Source organism: Plectropomus leopardus, chromosome 19, assembly GCF_026936395.1.
Source record: "Plectropomus leopardus strain MGB_pleo_1.0 chromosome 19, ASM2693639v1, whole genome shotgun sequence".
In the NCBI taxonomy this organism is placed as follows: domain Eukaryota; kingdom Metazoa; phylum Chordata; class Actinopteri; order Perciformes; family Serranidae; genus Plectropomus; species Plectropomus leopardus.
The window spans coordinates 18,939,232-18,967,058 of record NC_142194.1 but is presented as its reverse complement, the minus strand read 5'-3'; the positions used below and the strand labels follow the sequence as shown (position 1 = coordinate 18,967,058).

At 39.0% G+C, this 27,827-nt stretch overlaps 2 protein-coding genes across 3 annotated transcripts; both read right to left on the bottom strand.

Annotated features, from left to right (window-relative positions):
• Window positions 1–409: 409 nt before the first annotated feature.
• Window positions 410–3,284, bottom strand: LOC121959269 (gap junction delta-3 protein-like). Its single transcript, XM_042508506.2, has 2 exons — window positions 3,109–3,284; window positions 410–2,114 (listed from the first exon to the last, which is right to left on the bottom strand). Exon 2 carries the CDS (start codon window positions 1,898–1,900, stop codon window positions 1,037–1,039), a length of 864 nt encoding a protein of 287 aa, XP_042364440.2. The 5' UTR covers window positions 1,901–2,114; window positions 3,109–3,284; the 3' UTR covers window positions 410–1,036.
• A 647-nt stretch (window positions 3,285–3,931) lies between these two features.
• On the bottom strand, window positions 3,932–20,356 carry top2a (DNA topoisomerase II alpha). Of its 2 annotated transcripts, none has more exons than XM_042508032.2 (35): window positions 20,172–20,356; window positions 18,459–18,605; window positions 18,139–18,229; window positions 17,973–18,036; window positions 17,646–17,791; window positions 16,939–17,036; window positions 16,632–16,844; window positions 16,084–16,257; window positions 15,633–15,734; window positions 15,398–15,535; window positions 15,164–15,302; window positions 14,913–15,070; window positions 14,577–14,702; window positions 14,189–14,299; window positions 13,733–13,838; window positions 13,485–13,594; window positions 13,181–13,273; window positions 12,981–13,095; window positions 12,760–12,881; window positions 11,846–11,994; window positions 11,474–11,705; window positions 11,248–11,382; window positions 10,926–11,126; window positions 10,605–10,800; window positions 9,878–9,969; window positions 9,626–9,772; window positions 9,437–9,520; window positions 9,009–9,212; window positions 7,836–7,956; window positions 7,006–7,164; window positions 6,513–6,696; window positions 6,366–6,421; window positions 6,157–6,276; window positions 5,593–5,816; window positions 3,932–4,461 (listed from the first exon to the last, which is right to left on the bottom strand). In XM_042508032.2, the coding sequence occupies exons 1-35, from the start codon at window positions 20,187–20,189 to the stop codon at window positions 4,312–4,314; spliced, it is 4,725 nt and encodes a 1,574-aa protein (XP_042363966.2). In that variant the 5' UTR covers window positions 20,190–20,356; the 3' UTR covers window positions 3,932–4,311. The 2 variants fall into 2 exon arrangements, with proteins under 2 accessions (XP_042363966.2, XP_042363967.2); XM_042508033.2 differs by having other exon boundaries at window positions 7,006–7,161.
• Window positions 20,357–27,827: the final 7,471 nt, after the last annotated feature.

Genomic DNA, 27,827 nt, shown 5'->3' with positions numbered 1-27,827 from the left:
GCTATCATAATAATTGTAACGCCACCTGAGTAAATAGTTTGACATTTTTTTAAAAAAAATACACTTGAATTTAATGCTTTTTAAGAGCTTTTTGAGATGAATTATAACTCAAAATAGACAAATATGATTTGTTCTTTTTTTGAACAAATCATATTTTTTTTCTTCAAGCATTGCAGGTAAGTATACAACATAAAAGATTTGTGCTAGATTTTAAACAAACATGGTTACCAGAGTGAGTTAGGCTGATCTACATTTTGCCATTAGGTAAGTATAAAGAAAAAAAACATGTTCAGGAGTGAATCTAAACTTTAAGATCTGTAACATCAAAAAAGTAGATTTTCACGCAAAAGAGCTAGAAATTAATTAAAAAATATAATAATAATAATAATAATAATAATAATAATAATAATAATAATAATAATAATAATATATTCCAATAACAATAAATATAATTAATTAATGATAATTAATAATAATTAAAAGACAGATAGAGATTTGTCAAAATATTTATAGCAATTAAGACTTCAGAAATTTAGGTGTAAGACTATTTAATAACTTTCAAGACCTAATATTACCAGAACTGAATTTAAGACTTTTTAAGGACCTGCAGACACCATGTCCAAAACCACTGGAACACAATGTTTTTCCATTAAGAAAGGTGTGGCACACGACTGTACAATCAGTTCTCTTTGAAACAAAGAATCAGTGTATCAAGTGTAATCCAGAGTCTTTCCTCCTCCTGAATTTGTTTATGGTCTCATCAGACCAAACAAGTCAACAAAGCGTCCGCCTTATCAGACCAAACAAGTCAACAAAGCGTCCGCCTTATCACCTTATCAGAACCATCAGTCCTTTTTTTTTTGTCTTTACTCATTTCCTGATCAGACTGTCTCCTGAGCATTTCCTTATGATGTCTCCCATCACAGAAACTCATTGATGGTGAAATGCGTTTCAGTGAAATAACATGGGGATTATCGTTATAGCATTAAGATAAAAATAATCATTTGCAGCATGTTTGAATCGAGGCCTTCTTGTCTCACACCATAAATGTCTTGCTGCTCACATATTTGCCTCCCCTGTGCTTGTAGATGATGCTGGAGCTCTTCCTGTTCGCGCTGCTCCTCAGTGATCCTCCCTTTAGCCTCATGCTGCTCTCTGACACTGTCTTTCCTCTTGGTTTCTCCTCCGCCTCTGCTTCTGCCTTGTCTTGCTTGCTGTTGTGGAGGTTCTGGCAAACGCAGGAGTGCTTCGGGGTGAGGGGCTTCTGGCTTGAGCAGAACCACTTCACTGAGCTGTAGAAAAGCTCTACACAGCTGGAAATCGCTGATATCATCCCTACGACGAAGTAGAAGCAGAGGAAGACTGTTTTCTCTGCTGGGCGGGAGGTGAAGCAGTCCACGGTGTAGGGGCAAGGAAAGCGGCTGCAGGGGAACTGGGACTCCACCTTAAAGCCGTACAGCAGCCACTGGCCTACTAGAAAGCCAACTTCTGCCACTATGCGGAAAGCCACGTTTACAATGTAAAGCCTCCTTAAATGGCGGTCCTTTCTGTACTCCTGGCTGCTGATTTGTTTGCATCCGGAGTAGTTGGTCCTCTTGTTGTGGTGATGCATGACGTACATGAGGAAAACCAGGGAAGGTGTGGCGATGAGGACGATGTGAAACACCCAGAACCTGTACTGGGAGATGGGGAAGGCCATGTCGTAGCACACCTGTTTGCAGCCCGGCTGGAGGGTGTTGCAGGCAAACTCCTCTTGCTCATCCTCAAACAGGTCACTGGCTACAGTTCCCAGGATCAGTATCCGAAAGATGAGCATGAGTAAGAGCCAGAAACGACCGAGCAGCGGCGAGTGGGCCTGGAGGCTATCAAAGAGTCCACCGAGGAAGCTCCATTCACCCATGATTTCAGCGCTTGTCTTGGGTTGTGCCTCTTGGAAGTCTGGAGATTTACCTGCCTGTTCGTCTCAGAGCAAAAGCTGTCTCTGGTTAAAAAAAGAAACTAAAATGTATCTTGTTATTTCCAGTCCATGACTCATAGTGAGACCAACCTGCAGGTCAAAGGTTGGTCCAGGGTTTGTGAGCCCACAGTGGTGATAGGGTTCACAGTCCAATGATCTGAAACCAAAAGTAAAACATGATTATATCACCTGCAATAACAGCAATTTAAGAATAGCACTTAAGGAATATAACAATAACCCTCATGCTCTGCTTTTCTTTAGGTTTCATTAAACACTTAAAGAAACTAGAATTAGTTGCACTACAGTTTCCGTATATGTATGTGAAAATATGGAATTCTCACAGACATCTTCCCCCCCGACAGCACAATAGGTCTATACAATCAACACAGTTTTTGAGGTGAGCACCCAAGATTCTTGAGTTATGGCAAAATACATGTTTTATGAGGTCACGGTGACATTGACCTTTGACTTTGACTAACCACCAGATTCTAATCAGTTCTTTCTTGAGTCCATGTAGACGTTTGTGCCAAATTTGAGGAAACGACCTTAAGCCATCTTGAAATATTCCGCTCGCGAAACTGAGACAAAAATGTGACTTTGACCAACATATTCTGATCAGCTTATCCTTGAGTCCAAGTGAATATTTGTGCCAAATTTGGATAAATCCCCTCAAGGTGGATTTGAGATATCACTTTCACAATAAGACAAGTACAAGGTGACCATGATCTTTGACCACCAAAATCAATCATTTCATCCTTTAGTCCACTTGAATGTCCATACCAAAATTTGAGGAAATTCTTGAGATATTGCATTCACAAGAATGTGCAAGATGTAAATACAGACAACCCAAAGACATAATGCCGCCAGCCTCAGCTACTGCCAGCGCAGAGGCATAAGAAACAGTTGTACCTCATACTGAGACTTGCTTTTGTGCTCCACACATTTGAGCTTAAAAGCTACAGTTGGCAATTAAAAAAAACAAACACACACACACACACACACACACACACACACGCTGCTACTTGTGGAAGTCACTGGCTGGATGAGCCACTTGCTACTATCAAGCTTTCCTCAGATACAGCATTTAAAAAAATAAATAAAAAACAGTGGCAGAAAGATGCCAACAGGTTCAGCAGCTATGTGAAACCTACCCTCTCTGGTAATCCTTTTAAGATCCACTTCCTACTTTTCTTGTTTGTCTTCCCCCACTTGAAAAAGTCCCCAAATTAAACTAAACGAAGGATTTGAACAAATTTTAACAAAGCAGTTATGCCACTTACTCTCTCCAAATGGCATTCGACAGAGGCTTGCTGGGGCTAATAATTGACAGGGCGTCAACGGTTTAGGAAATTCCTGCTAATCTGTGCCCATCAAGGGTCCCAGACAGCAGTGATGTTTACCTAAGAAAGGCAAACTCTTGATGAGCATTTCAAAGAGTTTCCTTAATGGCAGGAAGGATTTGTTTCAAACTGTACCACTAGTTTCCCCAGCTAAAGTCAAACATGAAACTTGCATGAAGCTCCTCTCTGATTAACTGTACATGCAACGTGCTTCTTTCAGTCAGCAGCAGTAAAATACACTTGATCATTTTTTGAGCTTCGAGGTTTGAAGTTCAAAATTTGCACATTTATGCAAACAAAAAGGTGATTGTGTCCCATTGGTTATATGACTTTGTACCGGTTCATTGATGTACTGAGAAAATCTACTCTGAATGATTCCAATATCTTAAAAAGTGAATTTATCTGTACTTGTACCAACTTGAAAATGGTAATAATACTAATAATAATAGAAATAAAATGTTACCTACCCATTCAAAATCCTAATGACTGGTTCCCAGGTCACCACGGCACATTTAGCACATGTGCGGCTGACACTTACACGCGGCATTTGAGCACCGACTTGTACAGATGCAAAACAGATGACGGATTTCACTCGATGTTAGCCCTAGAGCAAGTAACAATTTCAAACACAATGCAAAATTGATACAAACTTTATTTTTCTAAGTCTAAAATGAACAGCCATTGAAATATGTACAAGACGAGACAAAACACAAATAAGTGAAATAAAATTGACATTTCAAGAAGCCGAAGAAACTAAAAGTTAACATGCTCACAGGTGTAATGCAATTCAAGCATCAGGGCGTTTCTTTTTTAAAACTTCTGGTCTTTGACGAGAGAACAGGCATTTTTGCTAGAATGAATCTTTTGGTTAATACTACTTAAACCACCGGTGTAAATGAAACCATCCTTAGGTGATCAAAACAAAGACAAAGTAATCACCTGTTATAAACCATATAACTTTCCTAAAAACCTTGACTTTTATACAAAATTTAAAACTGACTTTGAGAGTAAACTTTAAAAGTCTTCATCTGAGTCTGAGTCCCCGATGTAGGTAACAGGTTTCCGGGCACGTGAGGGTTTGTCCCGCGCTGCCACGGTTACGGGAGCTGCTGCCTCCTGATCCGAAACCTGGAAGCTGTCGTCATCGTCCCATTTCTTGATTTTCTGCAAGAGCAGAGAAAATTCATCTTTAAAAACATGTTCATAGTGACTTCCAGTACTTTTGTTTGTTTTACCTGCAACAAAAAGATTTTTACTGCACCACTTGGTCTATTTGTCCTGTATCCTCACTTCCATCACGGCCGGATCTGATCATATTTGAACTTCTTTGTTAACTTCATTTCTTCTTTTTTTTTTTCTTCATATAACTGACTGAATATTGACCTCTACACTAAACATACGTTATCTTACTGCTCAGTACCCAAAAAAAAAACTCTGCCCTCTGTCCCAGGCCCAGAAAAAGTCATAAAGAAACTCAATGTGAAACTAAGTTATAACAACAAGTTTAATGACTGTTTGTATTTCATAAAAGAGGAAAATGCAGAGTAGGAATGCATTTTTTATATTTGATTTATATCACTGGGACACATTACATGGAAGTTATTGAGAAAAAAACTGCCAGTTTTTCTATTAAAATGTTTATGTAAAACTCATCAACTACAAATTAGTAATGAAAATTAAGTGTACTAAATGAGACCAATTTAATTTACTTCATAACTGGAAATCAGCATGAAGGTACTGAAAAAAATATTGGTTTTGTGTGATTTAAACAGTAATCAATTGATGACACTGCAGTCATCCCGCAGCACTTAAACAGATGGCTGAAAGGTGAACTAACTGTCCTTCTGCCAAAACCAGATGAAACTCAGTAATAAGAAATAAGCTGCTGCTGGCCAGAGAGAGAATGTCTGTCAAACACCCATCTTAAAACCAACTTCAGTGTTACGCAGGAGCAGCGGCTGGCTTGACTGTTGTGTTTTATGGTACTGCTGTAGCAGTGTGCTGCTCCGTACGCTGTCTGTGTCCTATTTTTCTGCTGCAACATTATCATCAATTTGTTTTTCACTGTGTGAGAAAATAGACATGTGGCGGGAGAGTCTGTGAAAAGTGTGAAGTGCCTGAGTCATGCAATCAGTGTGTGAGAGCAGAGACTTTACAGGCACTACGGTGCATATGCACATGCTATTTAGAGCCGTACAATACAAAAATAAATGTATCAATACATAACTATGAGGCCTCGTGGTACGTTACCCCCCAAATACTGTTCTGAAATCAGAATTCAGTGTAGAGACTGACCTTGCTGGTAGTTTTTTTGCCCTTGAGGCGTGACATGAGGTCGTCCGCGCTGCTGTCGGAGTCCATACTGTCGATCTGTTTCCGTTTCACAATGGGCTTTGTCTTTGTAACTTTGATTTCATCCTCCGAGTCACTGGAGTCAAATGATGGGACCTTCTTGGTAGCTGGGATGGATGCAGGTTTGGATTTAGAAAGAGCATCCAGGATGGATGGCTGCTTTGCATCTAAAAGAGGTCAACAGGAAAAATAACTGCAGATTAGGGAAGGATGCATTTCATTTATTATGTTTAGTGTTTTAATTGTACACGTGCTCACCACCACAAACGTGTCACAACTGTTACAACTGCAGTTTTACTTGTTATTTAACTATCTGGTACCATCTGATGAGAAATCAATAAAATCAGCAATGGTAAAACTTTCAAACTTTAATCGTGCATTTGCTCTTAAATCTGTGGGACATAAAACACAGAGCTCTCTCTAATTAGGCTACACACACACACACACACACACACACACACACACACACACACACACACACACACACACACACACTTGTCAAAATACCTGCAGCCTTCTTCTTGGTTGCAGCTGGTTTCTTAGCAGCAGGAGCTTTCTTGGGTGCCGCCTCCTTGGTTTTACGTTGAACTGGAGCCTTGGCTGCAGGTGCCTGATCGTCCGACGGAGCTGCAAAGTGTCGCAAAGAATAAAACCTTAGACATACGGCCCAACAGTTCTCAGGGTTATCACATGAATGATCCTGTGAAAATACTTACAGCTCGATGTATTTTTAGGTTGTTTTACTGTTGTTTTGCTCTTTGCTGTTTTCTTCCTGCATAGAAGATAATAAAATAAAGTAAATGACATTACTAAAAAAAGGCCTTGATGTGAAAGAAACTTCATATATCAAGTTTGATACTCACGAGGGTTGTGGAGCTTTAGGGGGCGGAGAGGGGGCTGGAGAGTCCACTTCGCTGTCGGCCATGGTCTCTGGCATAAAGCTGGCATCATCATCATCACTGATAACAGCTTTACGTTTTGGGGCGTCCTTCTTCCCCCAGTCGTCAAATTCATCTTCACTGTCGGACATGGTGTACTTTGCCGCAGCTTTAGAAACAAGCGACAGAATGGTTTGATTTAGCAATGCTGTCGTGAATTTAGGATTATTGGTGAGTTTTGCTGAAGTCTTTGCATAAGAGATGATATGATCAAACAGCTGTTACGAAGATAAGTTTGGATGAAGTTAGATAGGAGAGCTAATTAGCCTCAGGAAACACGTTTACAGTGATTACGTGTTCTCCAACAGTGACGTGGAAGTAATCCGTGTGTAAAGTCTTTTCATGGGAAGACAGCAGATTAGACGCTCGTCTACCTATCAGCAATGATAGTGGTCACGGTCATTTTAAGTAGACTCACCTTTAGTTTTGCGTTCTCTGGGGGCAACGACTTCCTCCGCCTCCATTTTATTGTCGGACAGATTGTCAGACTCCTCATCCGACCACGGATTCTTTTTGGGATTCTTGGCAGCGGGCTTGAACTGAAGAGTGCTCTGCTTGCTGGTCTTTGACGCTGCTGCTGCAGAGAGGTGTGTTTCATAGTCATCTTTAATAAAAATGCAATGTAACTTTACAACAGTGAGTGCAGATACAGTGTCGAAAAAGTGCAAGAATAATTTACGGTCGCCCATTAATTACAAAGGTTTTGGGTCTGATATTCCAACCCGGCCTAACTGTCCAATGTGGGCTCTGCACATAATCTCACCATAGCATCACACTATGTTACAATTCTACGAGCAGTAAGATATGTCACCTGAGTCCGTTTGTAATCATGGTGGGGGTGTGGAGCATTTGTTGCTGTAAAGTTCTGAAATTGTGGTTAAATCTAATAAACACCTGTATGGTAAGGAGCCTCGTATCTTATTTACCTACCATTTGCTTTCAAATTGCTCTGTGGCTTTATAGAGTGCAAATGTACTTTCTCAAGGCTGCCACCAGATGCTGCTAAAGAGCGACTGCATACTGGATGCATCTACAGTGTAGGACACTATATTTATATACTACATTTATTGTTGAATACAATAAGTTCCAATGATTTAAAAATAGTTTCACTCTATTACATTTGACTGAAATTTAACTTTTTATGTGAAATGAATAAAGTTCTTCTCTGATGAATAAAATTGTAGACCAGAGAAGAACAGTCTGATACCAACTTATTTTGGTTATTTGAACATTTTCAGCCAGTCTCACCTTTTTCCTTCGGCTGAGTTTTAGTTTTCTTGTTCAGTCGTGCAGCCAAGCCAATCTCCTCACTAGGCTCTGTGTTCTCCACATCTTCTCCAAACTCCATCTTCACCACTACATCTTCACTCTGCAATTACAGAAAATGAGGTCAGGTTAAATGTTTCTGGCATTGGCAGAGCGCTCTACTGAGAAATGTTACAGATACAGATATAAGAAGAGCACAACTCCGCTTTGTTGTGACTAAAAGCAGATTAAATTCTAAATACAAGGTTCCCACACATTTTCATGGACAAAATTTCAAAACTTTTCAAGGACACATAATAAGATTTCTATGACCTTTCACAGAGTATGATACAAACATGCAGAACAGCTGAAAAGTCAAAGTGGGGGTTAGCATGAAAACTTTTAAACTCATGACCCCTACCAGTTTAAATAACACTATTATTTTCAGGGTTCCTTCAGCTTAATTCAGGTTAGTTTTAAGACATTTAAAAAACGTTTAATGCCACTCAGAATTAAACGTAAGACCAATTTTACAATAATCAAAACTAAAAAAAACAAACATGAACTGATATCAGCTAGTAACATTTTTTCCCAAATGTTTTTTTTTTGGTTTAAGTTAAAGAGTTGTTGATGGAAAACTTTCTAGAATGGAAGACGTGGAATAAAATAAAATTAGGTTATCATATAGTACAATATAATTCTTGGTCATCTTTGATTTGATTTGATGTTGAAAATGTTTATGAGTGGTTGTTGGCTCTTCTCTTCCTTATATTCCTGATGGTAAGTTTGGTAAATATTAATTAAGGTTATTCAAAAATAGATATTACTAATCATTTTGAGATTTTTAGGGTGCCTTATTCATAGATTAATGAATTTTATGCCTTTTTGAGATGTTTTAAGGATCCATGGGAATCCTGCACTCGGGAATAAAATGTAGAAACGTCACACATCTGCGTATCTTAAAACAATGTTTCGTCAATAGCGTCACATATAATGAATTTGCTGCTGTGTTACATTTTGTAAAAGGTTATCCACAAAAGATTACTGTAACAAATAATTTCAATACACAAAACAAAATTTACAAACTTTCCTCCATGACCCTGTATAAACAATAAAAACTATAAGGCAGACTGAGGAAATCCTGTTTTTTTGTGATTTTAATTTGAAAAGACATACCATGACTTTCCTGCCCCCCTTGCCTCCTTTCTTGAGACAAGCCTTCTTGTTGGCTTCGGCTTTCATGGCACTGGTAACACGCGGGACCACGCGGCGACCCTGTGGCGTGGGCAGGGTCTCCTGCTTCACCTTCGCCGCTTTGCCTTTTCCAGCCCCCTTTTTAGCGGGGATGATGGCGCTCTCCTTTTCTTTTGCCTCAACTCTCTAAAGAACAAAATCAGGAGATTACTGGTGAGGAGAAAAGTCTGAGAGTGACAACTCTGACTGTAACCAGAGGCTCGGGTCAGTGCAGAGATGCTCATATGAAACCAGCAATATAACAGTCCTTTCTCACACTGTGATGGACAAACTGCAGTTGTCCATATGTGACTGAGAAAATGCGCTCAGATGTTTAGAAAAAAACAAGCAGACAGATAAAGAGCCAATACCTCCAGTTCCTCACAGAAAGCAGCCAGGTCTTCCTTCCACAGGTCTGCTGGAGACTTCTTTTTTAGGGTGTTCAACTCGGTCAGCTATAAAGCAGCAGTCAAAACACTCATGTTAACATGAGATAAACCAATGTGGATTTGAAGTATTTGAAAGCATTAATAATACTGCAGCAGAGCTCAACATCACACCTTTACATCCCTCTGCTTGCACAGCTCGTCTTTCTTCTCTTTGGTCAAGTACCACATGGGCATGGACAACAAGTAGTTGTAGTCTGGCCCGCTGGTGTCCTCCGTTTCTTCCTCCTCCTCTCCTTCCTCCTCCATCGCCTCTTCATTCTGAGAGCATTAACATAACCATGTCATGTTGTTTGCGCACACCGAGGCTGGTTATTGAGCATTCATCATTAACGCAGCTAAAAGACGTGATCAAAGATGTCCTACCTTCTCTTGAGCCTCTTTCCAAGCTTTGACCGGGTCAGAGTCGTAGCCCATCTCCTGCAGCATGCGGATCAGTTCCTTCTTTGGCTTGTTCTCTGCAAGTAGATGAACAGAATTATTTCTTTTGTTCAAGGAAAATCTAAACACATAATAGGCCTGGGGATAAATTGATCATCTAAGTTGTAGCTGGCATAAATATTACAACTTCTGAAGCTGTTTCAAATGACAAACAAAAATATATAACTACTATTTGGCAATTTATCTGAGGTTACCTGCACTTTATGATAACCAGCGTTCCCACACATTTTTACAACTTAATTTTAAACACTTTTCCAAAACTTCCCAGGCGTTTGGGGGTACACTGTTAACGCCTGCAAACTTGACTTGCTCGGACATTCCCGCCACCAACTTGCTGCACACACTAACGTGTATCAAGCAGCACAGCATTTGATTTTAAATTACCAATGCAGGAAAAGTATTTTGCATAACAACATGTTTTGGAATTTTAATGTACATATTTTAAACAATTGCCAAAACAATCAAAACATTCTGCTAATTCCAAACCATTCCCAGGCCTGGAAAAGATTTTTTCTAATCTCATAACTTTTAAACATGGGAACTGGGATATCTCACAATCGGTGGAAACTAGCAGTTGTTCTTGTTTGCAGTGTTTTTCAAAGTAAATTTCAGCAGTGTACGTTGTCAACAAAAATTGTGATAAGATACTGACCTATGACCAAGGTGCCCTGGATTTTCTCCAGGATGAAGCGGGCCTGGTTGGTGAGTTTAGCGCTCTCTGCTCCCAGCATGCCAACCAACCAGTCCTTTCTCAGCACATAGTACTTCATCCTCAACTCAAAGAAGTCTTTGAGAATATCCTGCACAGACTCGTACTTCTTCAGGCTGCCCACGTGGTCGAACAGAACCTAAAAAAAACCAAACCCCAAACAGAAACCAAGTAAGTTTTGTTTTTCTAAAGAAATGCTTGATAAAAAAGCTGAAAGAAGACTTGATTGAAACATTAGATATGTGCACGTGTTGCAGCAGTTACCATGGAACTGCAGGTGATGGAGGTCTGAAGTTTGAAGACTTTGTGGAGGCCGGCTGCCTCCGCCTCGCTTAACTTGTCTGGTGTCATCTTGATCACAAAGCGCACAGTGGTGTCAGTGTGGTACTCCTTGTAGTCTGTGATCAGAGGAGGGGCCTTCTCGGTCCCGTTCAGCATTGGCTCCAGCACGTTCTCCTTGTAGGTCTACACCACAGACAATTAAAAGAAATGACATATAGATGTCACTAAATGATGGTACTTTGAATGAATGATGGAGCATCCCGAACACATCCCGAACAGGAGGGAGAAAACTTCACTGACTAACCTGCGTCCAGTTTTTCACAGGCAATTCAGAGATCTCAACGGTGGTGGAATCAATGATGGCCACCTCTCCACTGTTGATGTACTGGTTGTCCATCACCTGCTCAATTGTGCCTTTAAAACCTTTGTAGCTTGGAATCTGTGGGAGAATGCAGAGGCGCCCCCATTATTTGAATTGTACACCAGAAGACGCAAAATCTCAGCCAGAAACAGCCAGTTCTCATTCTCACCATGGGCAGAGGCTCATTGCCATCGAGCATACGGTGGATGTTGCTGACGATCTCCCGTACGTCAAAGTTGGGAATCTTGCTGGCCCAGCCTGTGCCAATACCTTCTGAGCCGTTCACCAGCACAGTGGGGATGATGGGTATGTACCACTCCGGCTCTACGCGCTGGTTGTCATCATAGTTGTACTTGAGCAGGTTGTCATCCACAGGTGGGAAGACGAGGCGAGCCAGGGAGCTGCAAGGACAGAAAGTCAGGGGTATTTTTTAATTCATCACTGTCTCTGTAAACCATGAAATCAGCTCCCCCACATTCTCTAAAGTGTGCAGGAGGCTCGTAGCTTCACATTATTAGCAGTTTATGTGGAGGCTGCTGACCTGAGCATGGTGAAGATGTATCGAGGGCTGGCAGAGTCTTTGCCTCCATGCAGCCTGGTTCCAAACTGACCCAGAGGCTGCAACAGGTTCATGTTGTTGCTTCCCACAAAGTTTTGGGCCAAACCCACAATGGTCATCATCAGAGAGATCTGAAAAATAAACACAGATGAAGAGATTAAATAGAAAGTATTATAAAATATGCTAAATCTAGCAAGCATTGCTCACCAGTAAAATGTGCTATTCTGCATGTATTTTCCTCCAAATTAATAATAATTTTAAAAAAAACAAAAAACAAATGTATTAAGTACATTTACTCAGGTTGAGGTACTTGTTCTACTTTACTACATTTCAGAGGGAAATAGTGCACCTTATAATTAACTACAATTATTTAGTAAAGCACTGGTTGATTAATTGATTGACTGAAAATTAATTGGCAGATATTCTAATAATCTTTTAATAATAATAATAATTTAGCCATTTTTCTGGCAAAAACATTTAACTGTTCCAGCTTTTTAAAATATGAGGATTTTACTTTACATTTTATTCATTTGATTGACTAAACTGATTTTAATTTTTCTGCATTGTATAGTTTTACTTTCATTACTTAAAGTACATTTTCTTAATTATACATGCATAATAAGGGTTTCAAGTCAGGACTTGAAATGTTTTCCTCCGTCACTGCTAGAAACTTAATGAATGTGGTCATGTCTCAAAGCAGACTCAAAGCTGAAGGCAGAAACCATATGATGAGCAATAGCTAAAAACAATCCAAGCTAATTCAAAAAGAAAGAGTAAACTGTTTTCTCCACATGTGAGTGCTGCATTTGGCAATAGCCTGACATCGAGCCCACAGGCTGCTTTAGCCACTGAAAAGAGGAAGTGGGAAATCTACTCAAAGTGTAATGTCATCTCACCTCTCCATGGTGGTAGGCTGACATCTCAGCCACCGAGCCAGCCAGCTGGGCCACCTTCACCTCCCGCTTGTCATTCCTCTTGAAGCAACAGAACAGCACCTTCCTCTGGCCTGGTTTAAAACCTGACATAAACACACATGCAGACATATTTAAAACCACTCTCACAAACTGTGTTTATCATTTACAACCATGTTCTAGGTGATCATTATCATTTCACACACCATCCACCAGGCAGGGGATTGACCTCTCATTGTCAGAGTTCGAGAAAAGAACCAGCTCCTTGTTGACAAAGTCGTTGTACGAAAGGGACTTGGTGGACTGGCCATACAGGTACTCCTGTGAAGAGACAGCAAAAGGTAGTTAAAATGAACAGAAAACATTAATAGAGCAGATAAAGGTCACCAACTGTTGCCGACGTTACCTCAGGTAGGTTGTGAGCCCTGCGCTGGCGCCTGTTGTTCATGAAGTTGGTCAGCCACTCTTTCCGCTCGTCCACTTTCTTCTTGCTAAAGGCCTGGACACAAAACAAACACAAGAGTCAGATATGAATACTCAAACTACATATTATATCCTAGCAAGGAGAATCAAGATAAAAAACATAACTGGTTTTACAAATGTACACGAGGGTCTAAAAAGTTTAATTGAAATTTGATATGATCGTCCACAAGGTGTTCTATAAACTTCATAAGTTAAAGAATGAGCCAAACATATGGATGAAATCTTACGAGGGTGATAGCTTCATCGTCTTCAGGTCCAGAGTACTTGAATGGGATACGGTGTCTCTGCATGTCAGAGAAGTACTCCTTAGCTTCCTGCGATGTGCTGGTTCCCAAACCTAGAAGGCCACAAAGGAGGAGAACTTATTATACAGACCATTATGAAGACACACAACAAATTGGCCACGACATCGACCAGGTGTGAAGGGTTGCTTACTTGTCATCTTTTACTACCACACAGGGGTTTTGTGACAAACCTTTGTAGTATTTTATTTTCCAAGATTTGTAGTTGGGCTGGTTTTCCTTCCATTCATTGAATTCAGGGATACTGTAGAAAGACAGCTGAGTTTTCTTGTGAGACGCCTAAAGAGAGAGGGGAAAAAAAGAAAGAAATCTGCATTCAACTCTTGTCTTCACCCCATGTTTGACAACAAAATGGTAAAATAAGGATATAATTTGGCCATTATTAAAGAGGTTTCATTAAAAGTGTGATTTTTATATAAATGGCAGAGATATTCTGTGATCTTGACACTAGATGGCAGCGTTGTTGAGTTCAGGGAGACAACTTAGAAAGTTTGAGGGCTTGAAATCACAATATGCTAGATCCCAACATTATTTAACCCTTTACTCACCATAATTAATGAAGTACAATAGCTAACCACAGCCTAAAAAACCTTTTATTTCAGTCTGAGACATCTGGTGAAACAGTTTACCTTGATGATGGGTGTGATGAACTCCTCGAGGAAGTTGTGGCGCAGCAAGGACGGCCAGTTATGGTGGATGAAGTTGATCAGCAGGCCCTTAATGTGGGAGCCGTCTTGATCCTGTCACAATCATAGGAATACAGTGGAATCCAGTCATATTAATGTTTCTTTACAGCTTTAAAGCTAAAGATTAATACTTTTATAAGCAGCGCTGCACCTATGGTGAAGTGGGTGACAGCCCTGAAAAGCAGAGTTAGTAGGGTTTTATAAAGTAATTATTAATAATAATTATAAAGTAATAAAATATGTTTTAAATGATTAACACAAATTGGATACAGAAAAAAAGGAAAACAGGTGTTTAAAATGAGAATAAAGATTTAAAAAATTGCTGGCGCACCTGATCTGTCATGATCATGATTTTGCCGTAGCGCAGACTCTTGAGGGATTCTGGGTCGCTGTAGTTCTTCTTGTACTGAAGGCCGAGGATCTTAATGATGTTATTAATTTCAGCGTTCTCCATGATCTGATGAGGAAGACCAAACAATTTTTTACTCTCATCTGTTTGCTGAGCTACATTTCAAATGATGCTCATTGTGGTCTTCTTTGATCAGGGTTATATCATCTGTGTCCATCCAAGATAAGTACAAAAACTGAGATTGAATTATGTGTCATAAGACAAATGCATCTGTAAAACCATGCAGCTGCCTTCTAATAACAGGCTGCTGGGCCTAACCTGTTTGAGCGAGGCCTCCCGGACGTTCAGTATTTTTCCCCTGAGAGGGAAGACGCCATAGCGGTCTCTTCCGACCACTCCCAGCCCAGACACAGCAAGTGTCTTAGCTGAGTCTCCCTCAGTAAGGATCAGCGTGCAGCCGATGGAGTTCTTCCCACCTGCCAGAGAACATGCTTACTGCATGACAATAGCAGCTCATTTGCTTGCTCATGAGGCTGGATTGTTTTCCAAAAGAGAAAAATGTTATATACCTGCATCGTTGGCATCGTCGAGTTTAGGCACTCCTTTAATTTTGGTGTGTTTAACACTTGAGCATTTCTTGTTGAGCTGGGATTGAGCCTTGAACTTCACCCAGTTCATGATACTCTCCACAATCCCAGAGGTTGTGGCCTATGGAGAACAGAAAATGAAGAAGAATTTGTAAAAATCTGAATGACGACACTCCTGAGAGTGAGAATGTGATGCCACCGGTTCTTTATTGTCACCTGCTTAATAAACTTGTCAGTAAGAGGACAGGTGGACCCAAAGCTCTTCTGCTGCAGTGTCATGTTCTCTTTGGTCTGAGAGTCAAAGGTGGGATTCTCAACCAGGCAGTTGACAAACAGCCACATGTGATTCTTCACCTGGATGGGGAGGGAGCGGAGCGTTCTCAGGATTATATCACACAATATCAGCTTCATATAAAAACATACTCAAGATCTGAGTTAACAATGACTATACCTGGAAAGGCTTGACGGCCACTCCAGCTTTATTCTTCCTCTTCACCACTTCAATGAGCTTGGCAACCACTTGGTCAGCCACATAGTCAATGTGCCTCCCTCCCTGAGATTGAGAGGACAAACACAAGATCCCATTTGCAGAATAAATGACATACGTCTTAATCATAGTGACACAAAGTGGCTGGGAGAGCAGCCAAACTTGTACTTAGCTGCCAAAGGAGCCTGGTCTACTGGTTCAGTCAGCCTTAAAATGCTCTATGGCTGCTCTATGATGTTAATTCAAACAGGGCTGACAAACTAAATTAAAATCGGTGCCCGATATTACAACAGCACTTAAAAAAAATGAAATTATTGGTTCGACATTGAGGTCACAACCCCCTCACTCAATCACTCTGTTACACATACAATTAATGCCCAACAAAACATCTAATTAAAAAACACTGTGACATTACCTTGGTTGTGGCAATGCTGTTGACAAAGCTGACTTGCTGGAAACCTTTCTCACTCATGGTGAGGCAGACCTCCCAGCGCTGGTTCACAATCTCGTGGACCACAGTGAGGGCACCACCAAGCTCGTTCACCTTGTCCTTCAGATACATGTCCACGTAGCTACGGAAGTCTGTAATCTGGTGTACAAGAATGGTATTAGTCTTAATCACAAGATCTACCCACTACCATCTTATGGTTTGAGAACTGTCATAACACATAATAAGCTGAATGCTAAGGAAAGAATATATTTTCTCCAGGTTCCTAAATCATTCAAAACATCATCACAGCTCAAGAGGGAAAGCCTAAAAATAACAATTAGCTTTAAAATGTTGAATTAAGTTTGTGGAAACCCATCTTTACATTTGTTCACAATGTTATTGATATTTGAAAAAGATAAAGATAAATAAAACCCATTTTTAAACTAGTAAGAGAAAGCAGGCAGATGATTAGCTGGCAGAAAGCAATAGGCGAACATTGAGAGACAATGAAGTGAAACAGCTTTATAACTTACTGGCAGCTTCTTGCCATTGAAGTACACACGGACGCCCTTGCTGGATCCAGCAATGTCGTAAGCCCTCCTGGTCATCAGAGCCACGGTGTCTTTGTCCAGGATGCTCATTTTGAACTTGGCAAGGTCCGGCTTGAAGGTGATGCAAGTGTATTCCTCTCCTTCAAACGGTTTGATTTTAGAATCCCCTGCTCTGCCCATGTTGTCATACCAAGTCTGTGAAAAATGGACATTACCATAAAATGACATTTCTCTCTTAAAAGTAACAATGAATGCAAAAGAGGAAAACACGTTTCAGCCTGCATCCTACCTGCTTGAAGGACTTCTTTGAGTCTTTACAGGCAGTCTCTACAGTGAACTTCGTGCTGAAGATGTTGCAAAGCTTAGCACCATATCCATTGCGTCCACCTAAAAAACAAGTATTGGTATGAAGATGTGGATTAGGATATTAGAAAAGTAAGTCTACTGATTAAACACCAAACATAGTTGTAGCTTGCTCATACTCATACAAAACCCTATAGGTGGCTTTATATTACATCTCTGTTGATTGCCTTGTTCTTATGTTCATAGTTTGCCAATTGCCTGTTTTATTGAAATATCTTTTTGGAAAGCGGCATGTGTAAACTCTACTTCTACAATACAGTTTATGCAATTATTTACTGTGATTTTAACAGACATTTTGGGGGTGTCTGCTTTAATTTTAACTTCCAAATAAATTGTTCAGATTATACAGTTAAAAGTGTTTGGTTTGAAACATGTCTGATTGTGTAACTGCACATATTGGTCACACTGTTGGACTCTATTTTACAGTTGTTTCAAGCATTGTCATCACATGCTTAGAGCTCTGCAATTTCAATGGTGAGAAAAATGTTATTGAAACCAAAGGCCAAGATGGCAAAAACTAGGGAAATAAACATTTTTCAAACATAGCATTTTCCTTTGAATACACCAATCAGTGTAGTGTTGCAGATCCTAATCAAAACAAATTAGTCTTCAGAATCCCACAATCAGTCTCACCAGTGACTTTCTTCTGGTCATCATCATAGTTGCTGGAGGTGAGGAGCTGTCCAAAGATGAGAGCAGGCACAAAGACCTTTTCCACCTTGTGCTCCACCACAGGAATACCCTTCCCATTATTCCACACACTGATGGTGTTGTTTTCTCTAAAAGGGAAAAAAACATACACCCACACCTGTGATCATGTGCTTCTGTGATACCAAGGAAAGCAGATGAGCAGGATATGAGCTGGGGCTATTTGACAACTTACAAGCAAAGGGACACTGTGGTAGGATTACAAGCTATTTTAAGATCTTACTTGGTTGTGCAATAATATATATTACTCACACATCAATGTTGATCTTGATGCAGGTCATGTTCTTATCCCTCTGCTTATTGTCAGCTGCATTTACTGTAGAAAGAATAAAACAAACCAATTGCTTCAGTATTGTAGGTGAGCCATTTTCCTATGCACATTATACAACATCTAAAATTATGGGAGCTATTTACTCACCAAGGATCTCATCGAAAATCTTGTAAAGCCCGGGCACAAACGTCACATCACGGCAATTCAGTCCTTCATCCTCGTCATACACCCACATTTGCTAAGGAAAGCAGTCAAGTAGTGAGTACAAAGATCACGCATAAATTTGTATAATGTGAACCCATGATACTATTTCAACATCCTTCAACTCGGCAGTTAAAAAAAATATCTTAAATAGTCCAGTCTCACATCAGCTCCTGTGAGATTTACCAAAGGACTTCAATCAATGAGAAGTTTATGAGAGAAACCATCAATGTCAAAGACACAGAAATTTCTGTGTGACCTCTTACTTGGGTAACAGGCTCCACAGAGCCTATGTAGGAGTCAGGTCGGAGCAAGATGTGCTCCAACTGCGTCTTCTTCTGATAGATCCTCTCCACTGACAGCCGCTTTGGATCTTTCTTTGTCTTCTCCACCGGCTTGTTTTCAAACAGGGACTAATGGGAATGACAGAGTTATCATCAATGTGATTTTTTTAAAAAAATTGCAGTCAAATTATGTAAGGTTTTCTATTTGTGTTACAAGTGACTTCAATACAGCTGCAATGACACTGGCTCAAACAGTTCAATGGTGTAGTAATTACTTGAATTGATTTTTTAGATCTGATGACATATCTAAACCTCAGACAATTTGGTTAACGTATAAAGGTACAACTGAAAAATGCCACTTAGCAGTGCACAGTCTACAAAACATCTCGTTAAAGTTGCTGGGATCTGATTTCATGCTCAAGGACACTTCAGATGGGCAGATGTTTGAACCCAGGTTCACTGGTTGCATGTAATCCACACTATCTACCTTTAACATCACCCTCCTCCTCAAATGTTTGGTCACAATACCACAAGTTTTAAAATGTAAACACTACTGACCAATAAGGTTATGCTGTTGTCTACTTGAACATTTTAACATTAGATTAATATATATTAAAGAGGATAATCAGGGTTCCAACACATTTTCATAAAAAAAAATTCAAAACTTTGGCATGATTTTTTAAGGACCTGTAATACAATTTCTGAGACAATTTACAACATACAACAGGAGGGAACTTTATATTATACTTTATTCCAACTGTCAGTTGTTGTTGTTGTATGACAAAATAACCAGCAACCTTTTTCAATCTCTAATAGTTTGTCATGTTCATATTAACTAGTTCTCCAAACTATAGGAACAGTCATACAAGCACCTAGAGCATATCAGTCTGACACAGGCTTTCATGCATAAGGGAAACGGAACTGTTTATACTCTGAGTGCATATTTTAATGCATTTCATTATTAATTTATTTCTGGATGCATATCTGAAAAACATTGCTGCAGCATACGAATGTAAATATACACTTTTTTTGGCCTTGGAATAGTACGTATTACTAGTATTACTGGAACAGTTTACTTTATTGCAACATTATTTTTTTACTATTTCCACGACTTTTTTTAGGTTTACAATGACCGTGGCAATCCCGGATAATGTCTTATTTTTTAAGGAAGTTCCCGGGGGGATTCCGGACCAGTTAAAGTTGCTGTTAACTACGACATTATCTAAATTGCCTTGCATTAATTAAAATTAACGTCGGTCCTAAACAAATGCAACATTTGTATTGCGTGCGCAACGCCTGATGTGAGACGATTACTGAGATGCAACGTAAAGTTAACGTTAACATTCGCCTAATAACGTTAGCGAGACAATATTATGGACCATACATTGGCTCCTAAAAATGTAACATTCATAACCTCCATCACATTTGAAGTCGTGACGCCATGTGTCTGGGAGGGGGACTTATTATGTTACTGATATGAGCACATCAAAACTTTTTTTTTTGACGCTTAACTGACGCGTTGCCGATTAAATTAATTATGTTAACGTTTTACTAAATGATGTTAGCTAGCGTTAGCTAACCTTAACGGTCAGAGACGTTTCATTGAGGCCATCGCTAACAGTAACGTTAGCTGCTGGCTAGTTTCACAGTAAGTTAGCGAGTTAGCAGCTAATATCGACGTTTGAGAAACGTTACCTTCAGTGGTTCAGCCATTCTTCTTATATTTACTGCTAAACCCAAGCGCTAGCGGTGACTTTTTACTACGTTTATAACTAACGTTAGCTAACCAATTTCCACCTAACTCTTAAAACTAACTTCTGACCAGCTGCACTGAACTGTATCCTCGCCGACTGAATCAAACCCTACTTAAAAATTTGAAACCTCTCCCGCCTGCTACATTGACCAATTAAACGACGGGCCAGCTGACGTTTCCGTCCAATAAGGAACGCAAACATCACTTTCTCGAGAAAATAACCAATCACCGACTGAGAAATAGGCATGAGCCCGCCTATGTTGTGTCTCGCGGCCAATCGGCTTCCCAAAATAAAAGCACTCGGAATACATTTGCAGAGTAAGTTTATTTATTTGTAACTAAGGGCATTTACTCAACTGCTGTTCTTAAGTATAAATTTGAGGTACTTGTACTTTACTTGAGTGTTGTCTTCTCATGCCACTTTATACTTTTACTCCACAGCATTTCACAGGGAAATATTGTACATTTTACTTCACTATATTTATCTTACAGCTTTAGTAAGGTATGACTTTACATTTTAAGATTTCTGCCTGTAAGACATAAGAAGAATTGATAAAACTTAAAAGTTTTGTTCTGAATTAATTTCACTGCTGATACAAGTACAGCTGAAATGATTAGTTGATTTATCAATAGCTAACTGACAGAAAATTAATCACTTTCTATTTTCATAAAAATTTAAGTATTTTCAGATTAAAATAAATATTTTGGGTTTTATTTTTTATTATATATTACTATACATTGTTATATTATGATTCTTATAATTATTTTTATTTTTAATTCTATTATTTTATTTTCTATGCATTGCATTCTTTTACTTTTAATACTTTAAATATTTATCTTCTGCTTTGACTTACTGACTTTTACTTAAGTAACATTTTCAATGCAGGACTCACTAACAGAATATATAACAGAGTACAGTATGATATTACTACTTTTACATAAGGAAAGGAACTGTATACTTCTCACCACTGTTTATCATAGTCACAGACACAGTACCACTTGAAACTGGGTAAGATATTTTGTCATTGTTCTTCATAAATGCATGGTTCACAGACACCACACACCACATAAAGATCAGCTGAAAAAAGTATTGTTGGTGTATAAAAATAATAATCAACATGCTACACATGCTAATGTAGGTTGCATATACAGCTAGTGCATATGATATTTATAGGGGGTCACTTATAAAGGAACATTGATATCTTTTTATTCTTTTGGCTGTACTGGGGCACACAGAACGTGAAAGCCTTACGGTGCTGACTTTGAGCTTTAAAGGTGTTTGCAGTTAATTATTGGGTGAGCAGTGTCAGAATCATAGCCCATTTACCCTTGGGGCTTATGTGTAAAAAGGGCTATGCTTTCCACACAGTTCACTGGATATGGACGTGAGCACTATTAAAACTGAAAGTCAGCAGTCTCATACGCATTATTTTGTTTTCTCGCACCGTTTGTATTGTGCAAAGTATGTAGCTGGTAGCTGGTCTGGTTACAATTTCTGGAAAGAGATATTGTGAGGGTTTTTTAATTTTTTTTGTGGTACTTTTAGCACCTCAAGCCATCTAATTCCATTATTTTGGAGAGAAGGCAAACATCTCTACAGCCAATATTTCCATCACTCGACACTCCAACACTCACTCAACTCCCACCAAAACAATCTAGATTTATAAATAGCACAACAGGTAAAAAGAAAGAACATGTAGTTATAAACAGCAAGATCACAGAATAAGGTTTTGACCATATTAAAATAAACTGTGTTAGGTATAAACAAATTATTAACTATATTGTCCCTCTAATAATGACTCCATTCATACATTTTTATAATGGTCAATAATAAAAATGTACAGCCTAAAGCTTGACCATACTCTTTGAAGCCTAATATGCTGTAATCCTGCGAGATTTACATAGATCAGAGAAACCTCGATATTTATAGCTGCATATTGACATTAAGGATTTGAAGAGAAGCTCCAATATTCAACATCTGTGAAAACTCCATCTTATTTACATCTCATCTTGAAGCTATACCTGCACAGTCGGTAAATTATTCATCTATTAGAAAAATTCATTGGCAACCAAGGGCCTTGTATCACTCAAAGTACAGCAGGTGACAGCTGCTTCTCACACACAGGAGGGATATGTTTAGTCCTGGAGATGCAAATCTTAAATAGATGTACAGTAAGAAGGAAATAGTACTCCCAATGCATCACTTTTGATTCACCAGAAAGTCAACAGAAGTCACTGGTATTGTTCAAAATCAAAACCACTTAAGTCAGAACTAAAGCTCCATTCAAAAATCTCTCCTAGAAAAGCTGACTGACTTGGTTGCCCAGATGGTTTACACCACGGGTGTCAAACATACAGCCCACGGCCCAGAACCGACCCGCCAAAGGGACCAAAGTGGCCCTCTGGATGACTTTGCAACATGAGAAATTTTAAAATGGTCATTAATACTACAGCCTGACCAGTTTTATCACCACTAATTTGTGAGGAAAATTGTCTTTATTGTTTATTTATTTATTTATTTATTTATTTATTTATTTTTGCAGTTACTGGAAATTAAAAAAAAAGATAAGTCCTGACTTTGGTGGTACATTTCAGTTGAGGACATTTCTGATTATATACAGACACAAAAATCAAGCATCTTAACTCTAGAGTATATATTTCGAAATATTCCACATTTCTATCTTGAAAAACTTAAAATCTGAAAATTGAGGCGCTATAAAAAACACAATTCCAGACAATAGATAGCTAGACAACAGATTCCAGAGATAGGCTATATGAGTACAAAACATCTCAAACTACACCTATACTGTAAATGAAGAATTTTCACTGTATCTAAGTTTGTTAAACTGTAAAATATCTAATGGTTTTACTGGTCAGGCCCTTTTGACATCCACTTGGGCTGTATGTGTCCCTCAAACTAAAATGGGTTTGACACCCCTGGTTAAGACAAACAAGAAGTGCTCAGCACAACAAGCTCACCACTGCTGAAAAACATTGTTAATGTGTGGTTTTTAGGTCACTTCATGTACAAACCATTACTGCTCTTTTATTTCAAATGCACAAATATAAAAACTTACAGAACATGTTTTCTAATTTAAGTATTTATGTGTGCGTGTGTGAAATGTTTGTGTCAGTATAGACTGTCTTTGTGTTATTGTTTCGTTTGTTGTTCATATGTTTTTGTGTAGAATGTCTGATTGAGAGAAAATCAATAAAAAATTAAATGACAACAAAGAAATTGTTCTCTGGGAGTGCAGTGTTCCATTTTCTCCAAAATGATCAGTTTCAATTTTGTCTCATTTATAAATTTTCTCTCCCCCAGCTCTCTCTCTTTCTCTCTCTCTCATTTCCTCCAATCTCTCTGTCACACACACATACACACTGTACATGATAGCTGCCCAAAAGCTATTTAGTGGTTAATGAGTTTATCTCCCCAGAAGTGCGCTGTTCTTGTTCCATGATAGTCTAATGTGTTTTTGCAGCTATGTATTATTGTGCACAGCCTTTCTTTGAGTCAGCTCATGTGTAGTGATATGGAAGTGCAGGATTGTAGAAAAAAGACATAATTCGATTCAATGTTAAGCAAACATGGGCCTCTGGTCCTGTGGTTATCAGTGAATGGAAATGCAGTACGCTGATTTATCTAACCAGTCTACCACACTTATCTGTCTTCCTCTGCTGTTTGCCCACTCATCTGACCTTGGCATGATAATAATAGGGCTGAGAAGCTTGAGCTGTAGTCCAGCGGATTCCGTGGAGTGTATGTACACAAATACATCCACAGCTGCACACATGAACGAAGGTGCAAACTCACTTTACTGTTTGATTTTGCACTGGGTATCTTCAGCTGGAAAGAATGATTGATCTCCTTTAAGAGACATGAAAGAATGAACCAGCTGCCCTCATCCTTAACACATAACACAAGGGGTTGGATATGCTACTGTCAAAACAGTATTTTTAAATCCTCTGTACCTGAAAGAGAGACAATTTAGGCTCAAAATGTACTTTTTGAGTCCATATATGTACTTTTCTGAAGAAGAATTGTAAACAGGAGAAGTGTTGCATCTTACGTAAGTTTGAAATCACTGTCACTTTCAGAAAATATTCCAACACCACACTGAAACTGTAATCAGTAACCTTATATAATGGGACAAAACAATATCAATATCAACAAAACAAATGAGATATTTCATGTTCAATTATTGAAATTTAGAGGTGCTGGACAGACTTCGGCCTACCTGCACTGACATAGCTAAACTAACTAACTAACTAACTAACTAACCTAAAGCTTCATATTTAATGGATTTTGAAAGATGTGAGAGTGGTATAAATCTTTTTGAACTCTTAGCAAAAATGCAAATAAGTATATTTCCAAAGTGTTGAGCTATTCCAACAAGTCCTCCAATCCATACAACCACATAGGTTGTTTGTTCCTACCCTTTGATACAACCCACAGGAGTGAGTCCTTTATTGGTGCCCCTAGTGGAGACAGGAGATCAACATGTTTTTATACCTAAACAAACACCTTTGCTTCTGACTTCCAAATATGGATGTATAAAGAGAACTAGATACAGCAACGGAGACAAGACCCCATTTATTCCTGACAGTTGCTAAGTGGCAAATGAAGCTGAGTAGCCAAGTAATTGGCATTGCTTATACATAGGGGCCCATAGAGCATACACACTGGAGACTTCTTCTAGCTAAGCTGGCTACTCCTGATTTAGCACTCTGCTAACTGGGGACAACATAATTCAGTCATGGAGCTTCTTTAGACTTTTGAAATGTTATTGGGCCGAATCAGTAAAAGTATATATAAGTCCATGGGAAAAAGTGTTGTCGGTCCCAATGGCATAACATGATGGACTCGAAAGATGCAATTTCACTTATTGGTCACTATGAAAATTGGCTTCAAAACCCAGAGCACTTCCTGCGGGCCAGACCCCAAAAAAGCATGTCCTTTATTGTTGCAGTTTTAAACAAGTGGCCACATTTTGTTTAGGTTTATGCAAAAAAGACTACTTGTTGAGTTCAGGAAAAGGTTATTGTTTGGGTTAAGTGATGTAGCCTACACTCTTTATGGAACTTAAGTTATGTACATTAGTTAACTTAAGGTAGATAAGTCCTGTGGGTTACACAAGTTAACTTCCACACCTAAGTTAAAATAACTCAATGTTGACTTTTGGTTTCACACAGGAAACATACAGCAGTGTTGTGGGTCAAAGTCCTGCATTTGTTTGACCCACCAATTTACCCCAACCTCCACCTTATGCCGACTTCCTCTTTATGTCACCTGACTTCTGTCTTTCCTCCTGTCAGAAATACCACAACCAATAGAGGTCACAGCATTAAAAAAAAAAAAAGAAATATGGGTCATAATAAACTGCGTACACAAACCACTTATAGGGTCCTTCTAGGGGGGAGGACAATATTCGCTATTCGTATTCAGGTTTGTTGTTGTTTTTTTTTTTTAAAAAAAAAGTACAAAAAAGAAATTTGACAAATTAAGTACTTTTGACAAATTCAGATTATGTTGATGTTCCATTGACTTCTGATATGTTTTTCTGGAAGTAGTATTTTAAAATGAATCTGTCTTAAGAGTACCTGACTTTAAAGCAATCCAAGAGAGTACATTCACTTTTTCTGTTTGCAACTGTGCCATTACTATTCTAACCTTGTAACACACTCACAGACTCTCACACAGACTTCCTCTTATCTAGTACTAGTGGGCAGTTTGAAACAGGGAATACTAAGTACTTGCCATCCAAAAATAGTCACCCATCTGAGGTTGCTGAGAGAGACAAAGTAGATGGACACCCGCGCTCTCAGTACCACCTGCTTTCCTGTTTATTTATTGATGAGCCTGTGTTTTCTGAGGCCTGATACAGCTTGACTGTTGGGGAAGTGGGGGAGAATTAAAGAAACTCTATGTGTCATAAATCTGTTGATGGCTGTCTAAAGAGGCTGTTTGGTGTAACATGATGTCCTGTGTCATACAAGGATAGAGCTGTTTTACTGATATTAGAGTGACAGGTAAACAACTGTCGCTTCCAGCTGAGCACTTGACAGGTATGTCAGAGCCTGTTCCAGAAGGATCTTGGTCTCTGAAAAAGATACATCAGTTGATGGTGTACTGCTTTTTGGCATGTATCTTTTTCTTTTATTTTGGCTCTCCATGATCACCAAAGTTAAGGTACATGAGTGGACTATCAGAGCTCTCTGAAAATACTCCCATAAGTGAATTTGAAAATACAGGTCCAAACATGGGGCAGCAAAAAAAAGAGCTACTTGAGATATTTGATTGATGCTTTTGACATAAATACACTTTAATTGGCTCAAATTTGGGATGTCAATGTGCTCCACTGAATCGCGCTGCAAAAGGGACGAGAATTGGGTGGGTGTTAGTAGGTTCTTTGTGCAGTGGGAAAGGGGCTTTGGAGACTTTTGTTCACCCCTGTAGTTCACGCCATCATGAGTTTGTGTAAGTGAAATTATTTGAGTTCATCTCAGTGTTTCTGAGTAATTATTTCCTGGCAAGACTAGTCCCATGTCTTCCTGTGGGTGTTGGATGATGAACAGGAAGTAGAGCATGTAGAGTGTAATGTGCGTACTGAAAGCAAAACACTCAACTCGAATTAAATAATGATGAAAAGGAGAAAATTGAAATTACAGCGTCATGTTTGCTGCAGCTCAGGCAATTTCCAGATGTGTGACAGATGAAATAAATGACAGCAAACTGTCTAAGGTAGAAAAGGGAAACCGTGCGAATGTTTACCAAAAAAAAAAACCTAAAACAAATGACAAGACCAAACTAGATGACAAACAAAATCATTGGTAATATTCTTTAATAGACTTTTGAATGTCTAAACTTATAACCTTAGCAGATATTTCAGCAGTGTTTTGGGAGTGAACTTCTAACATTTACAGCACAAATAGGTTGTTTGGCTCATGTTTTGACCATCACATTTCCAGCATTGTCCTTGGAGGTCCACAACATGACCTTTATGGTGAACACCCCTCCCTGGCTGTCATTGTGAATATGTCTGAGAGACACAATGAAGGACTAAGAATTATTAATTACTTTAAAAGGGCAGTGGAAAACAGCTTTAACCACCTCTATCCTGTGTTGGCAGGAAACTGCAGGCAACTATAACAACTTAACATTTAAGATGCCGTACATCACATTCACTGAGGCCACTTTGCTGATTGTTCTTGTTGTAAATGTTACCACTAGGTGTTTCACGAACATAACAGCTTTACAAATACAGCAAATGGCACATCTTATACTCACAGTATGCTGAGTAAGTGCTGTATTTTCACTTTTTTAAAACAGTTTTTCTCTAAAGTCACACCAAATATGGTTCCATTAAAGGAAGAAGATTGGACGAAACAGCTTAATCAGCTAGCAGAGTGAAATATAGAGTACCATGACCTCAATAGTATTGACTGACACAAGAGTCCATGTGTGCATAAATCGTTCCTGTGCATGTATCGGTTAGGTGCAGACGCCATTAGGTTTGTTTCCAATAAGCCTGGTGTGCTCTGATTTAATAGCACCGACTCAAGTCAGTGTGTCAAAAGCCTCTGAAGCAGTACATCCC

Coding starts and splice junctions, on each gene's coding strand:
- LOC121959269 (XM_042508506.2), bottom strand. CDS start 1,900: ATGGGTGAATGGAGCTTCCTCGGTGGACTCTTTGATAGCCTCCAGGCC.
- top2a (XM_042508032.2), bottom strand. Junction 15,071..15,163: donor CGACGATGCCAACGATGCAG/GTATATAACATT, acceptor GTTCTCTGGCAG/GTGGGAAGAACTCCATCGGC. Junction 11,706..11,845: donor TACATCTTCACCATGCTCAG/GTCAGCAGCCTC, acceptor CTGTCCTTGCAG/CTCCCTGGCTCGCCTCGTCT.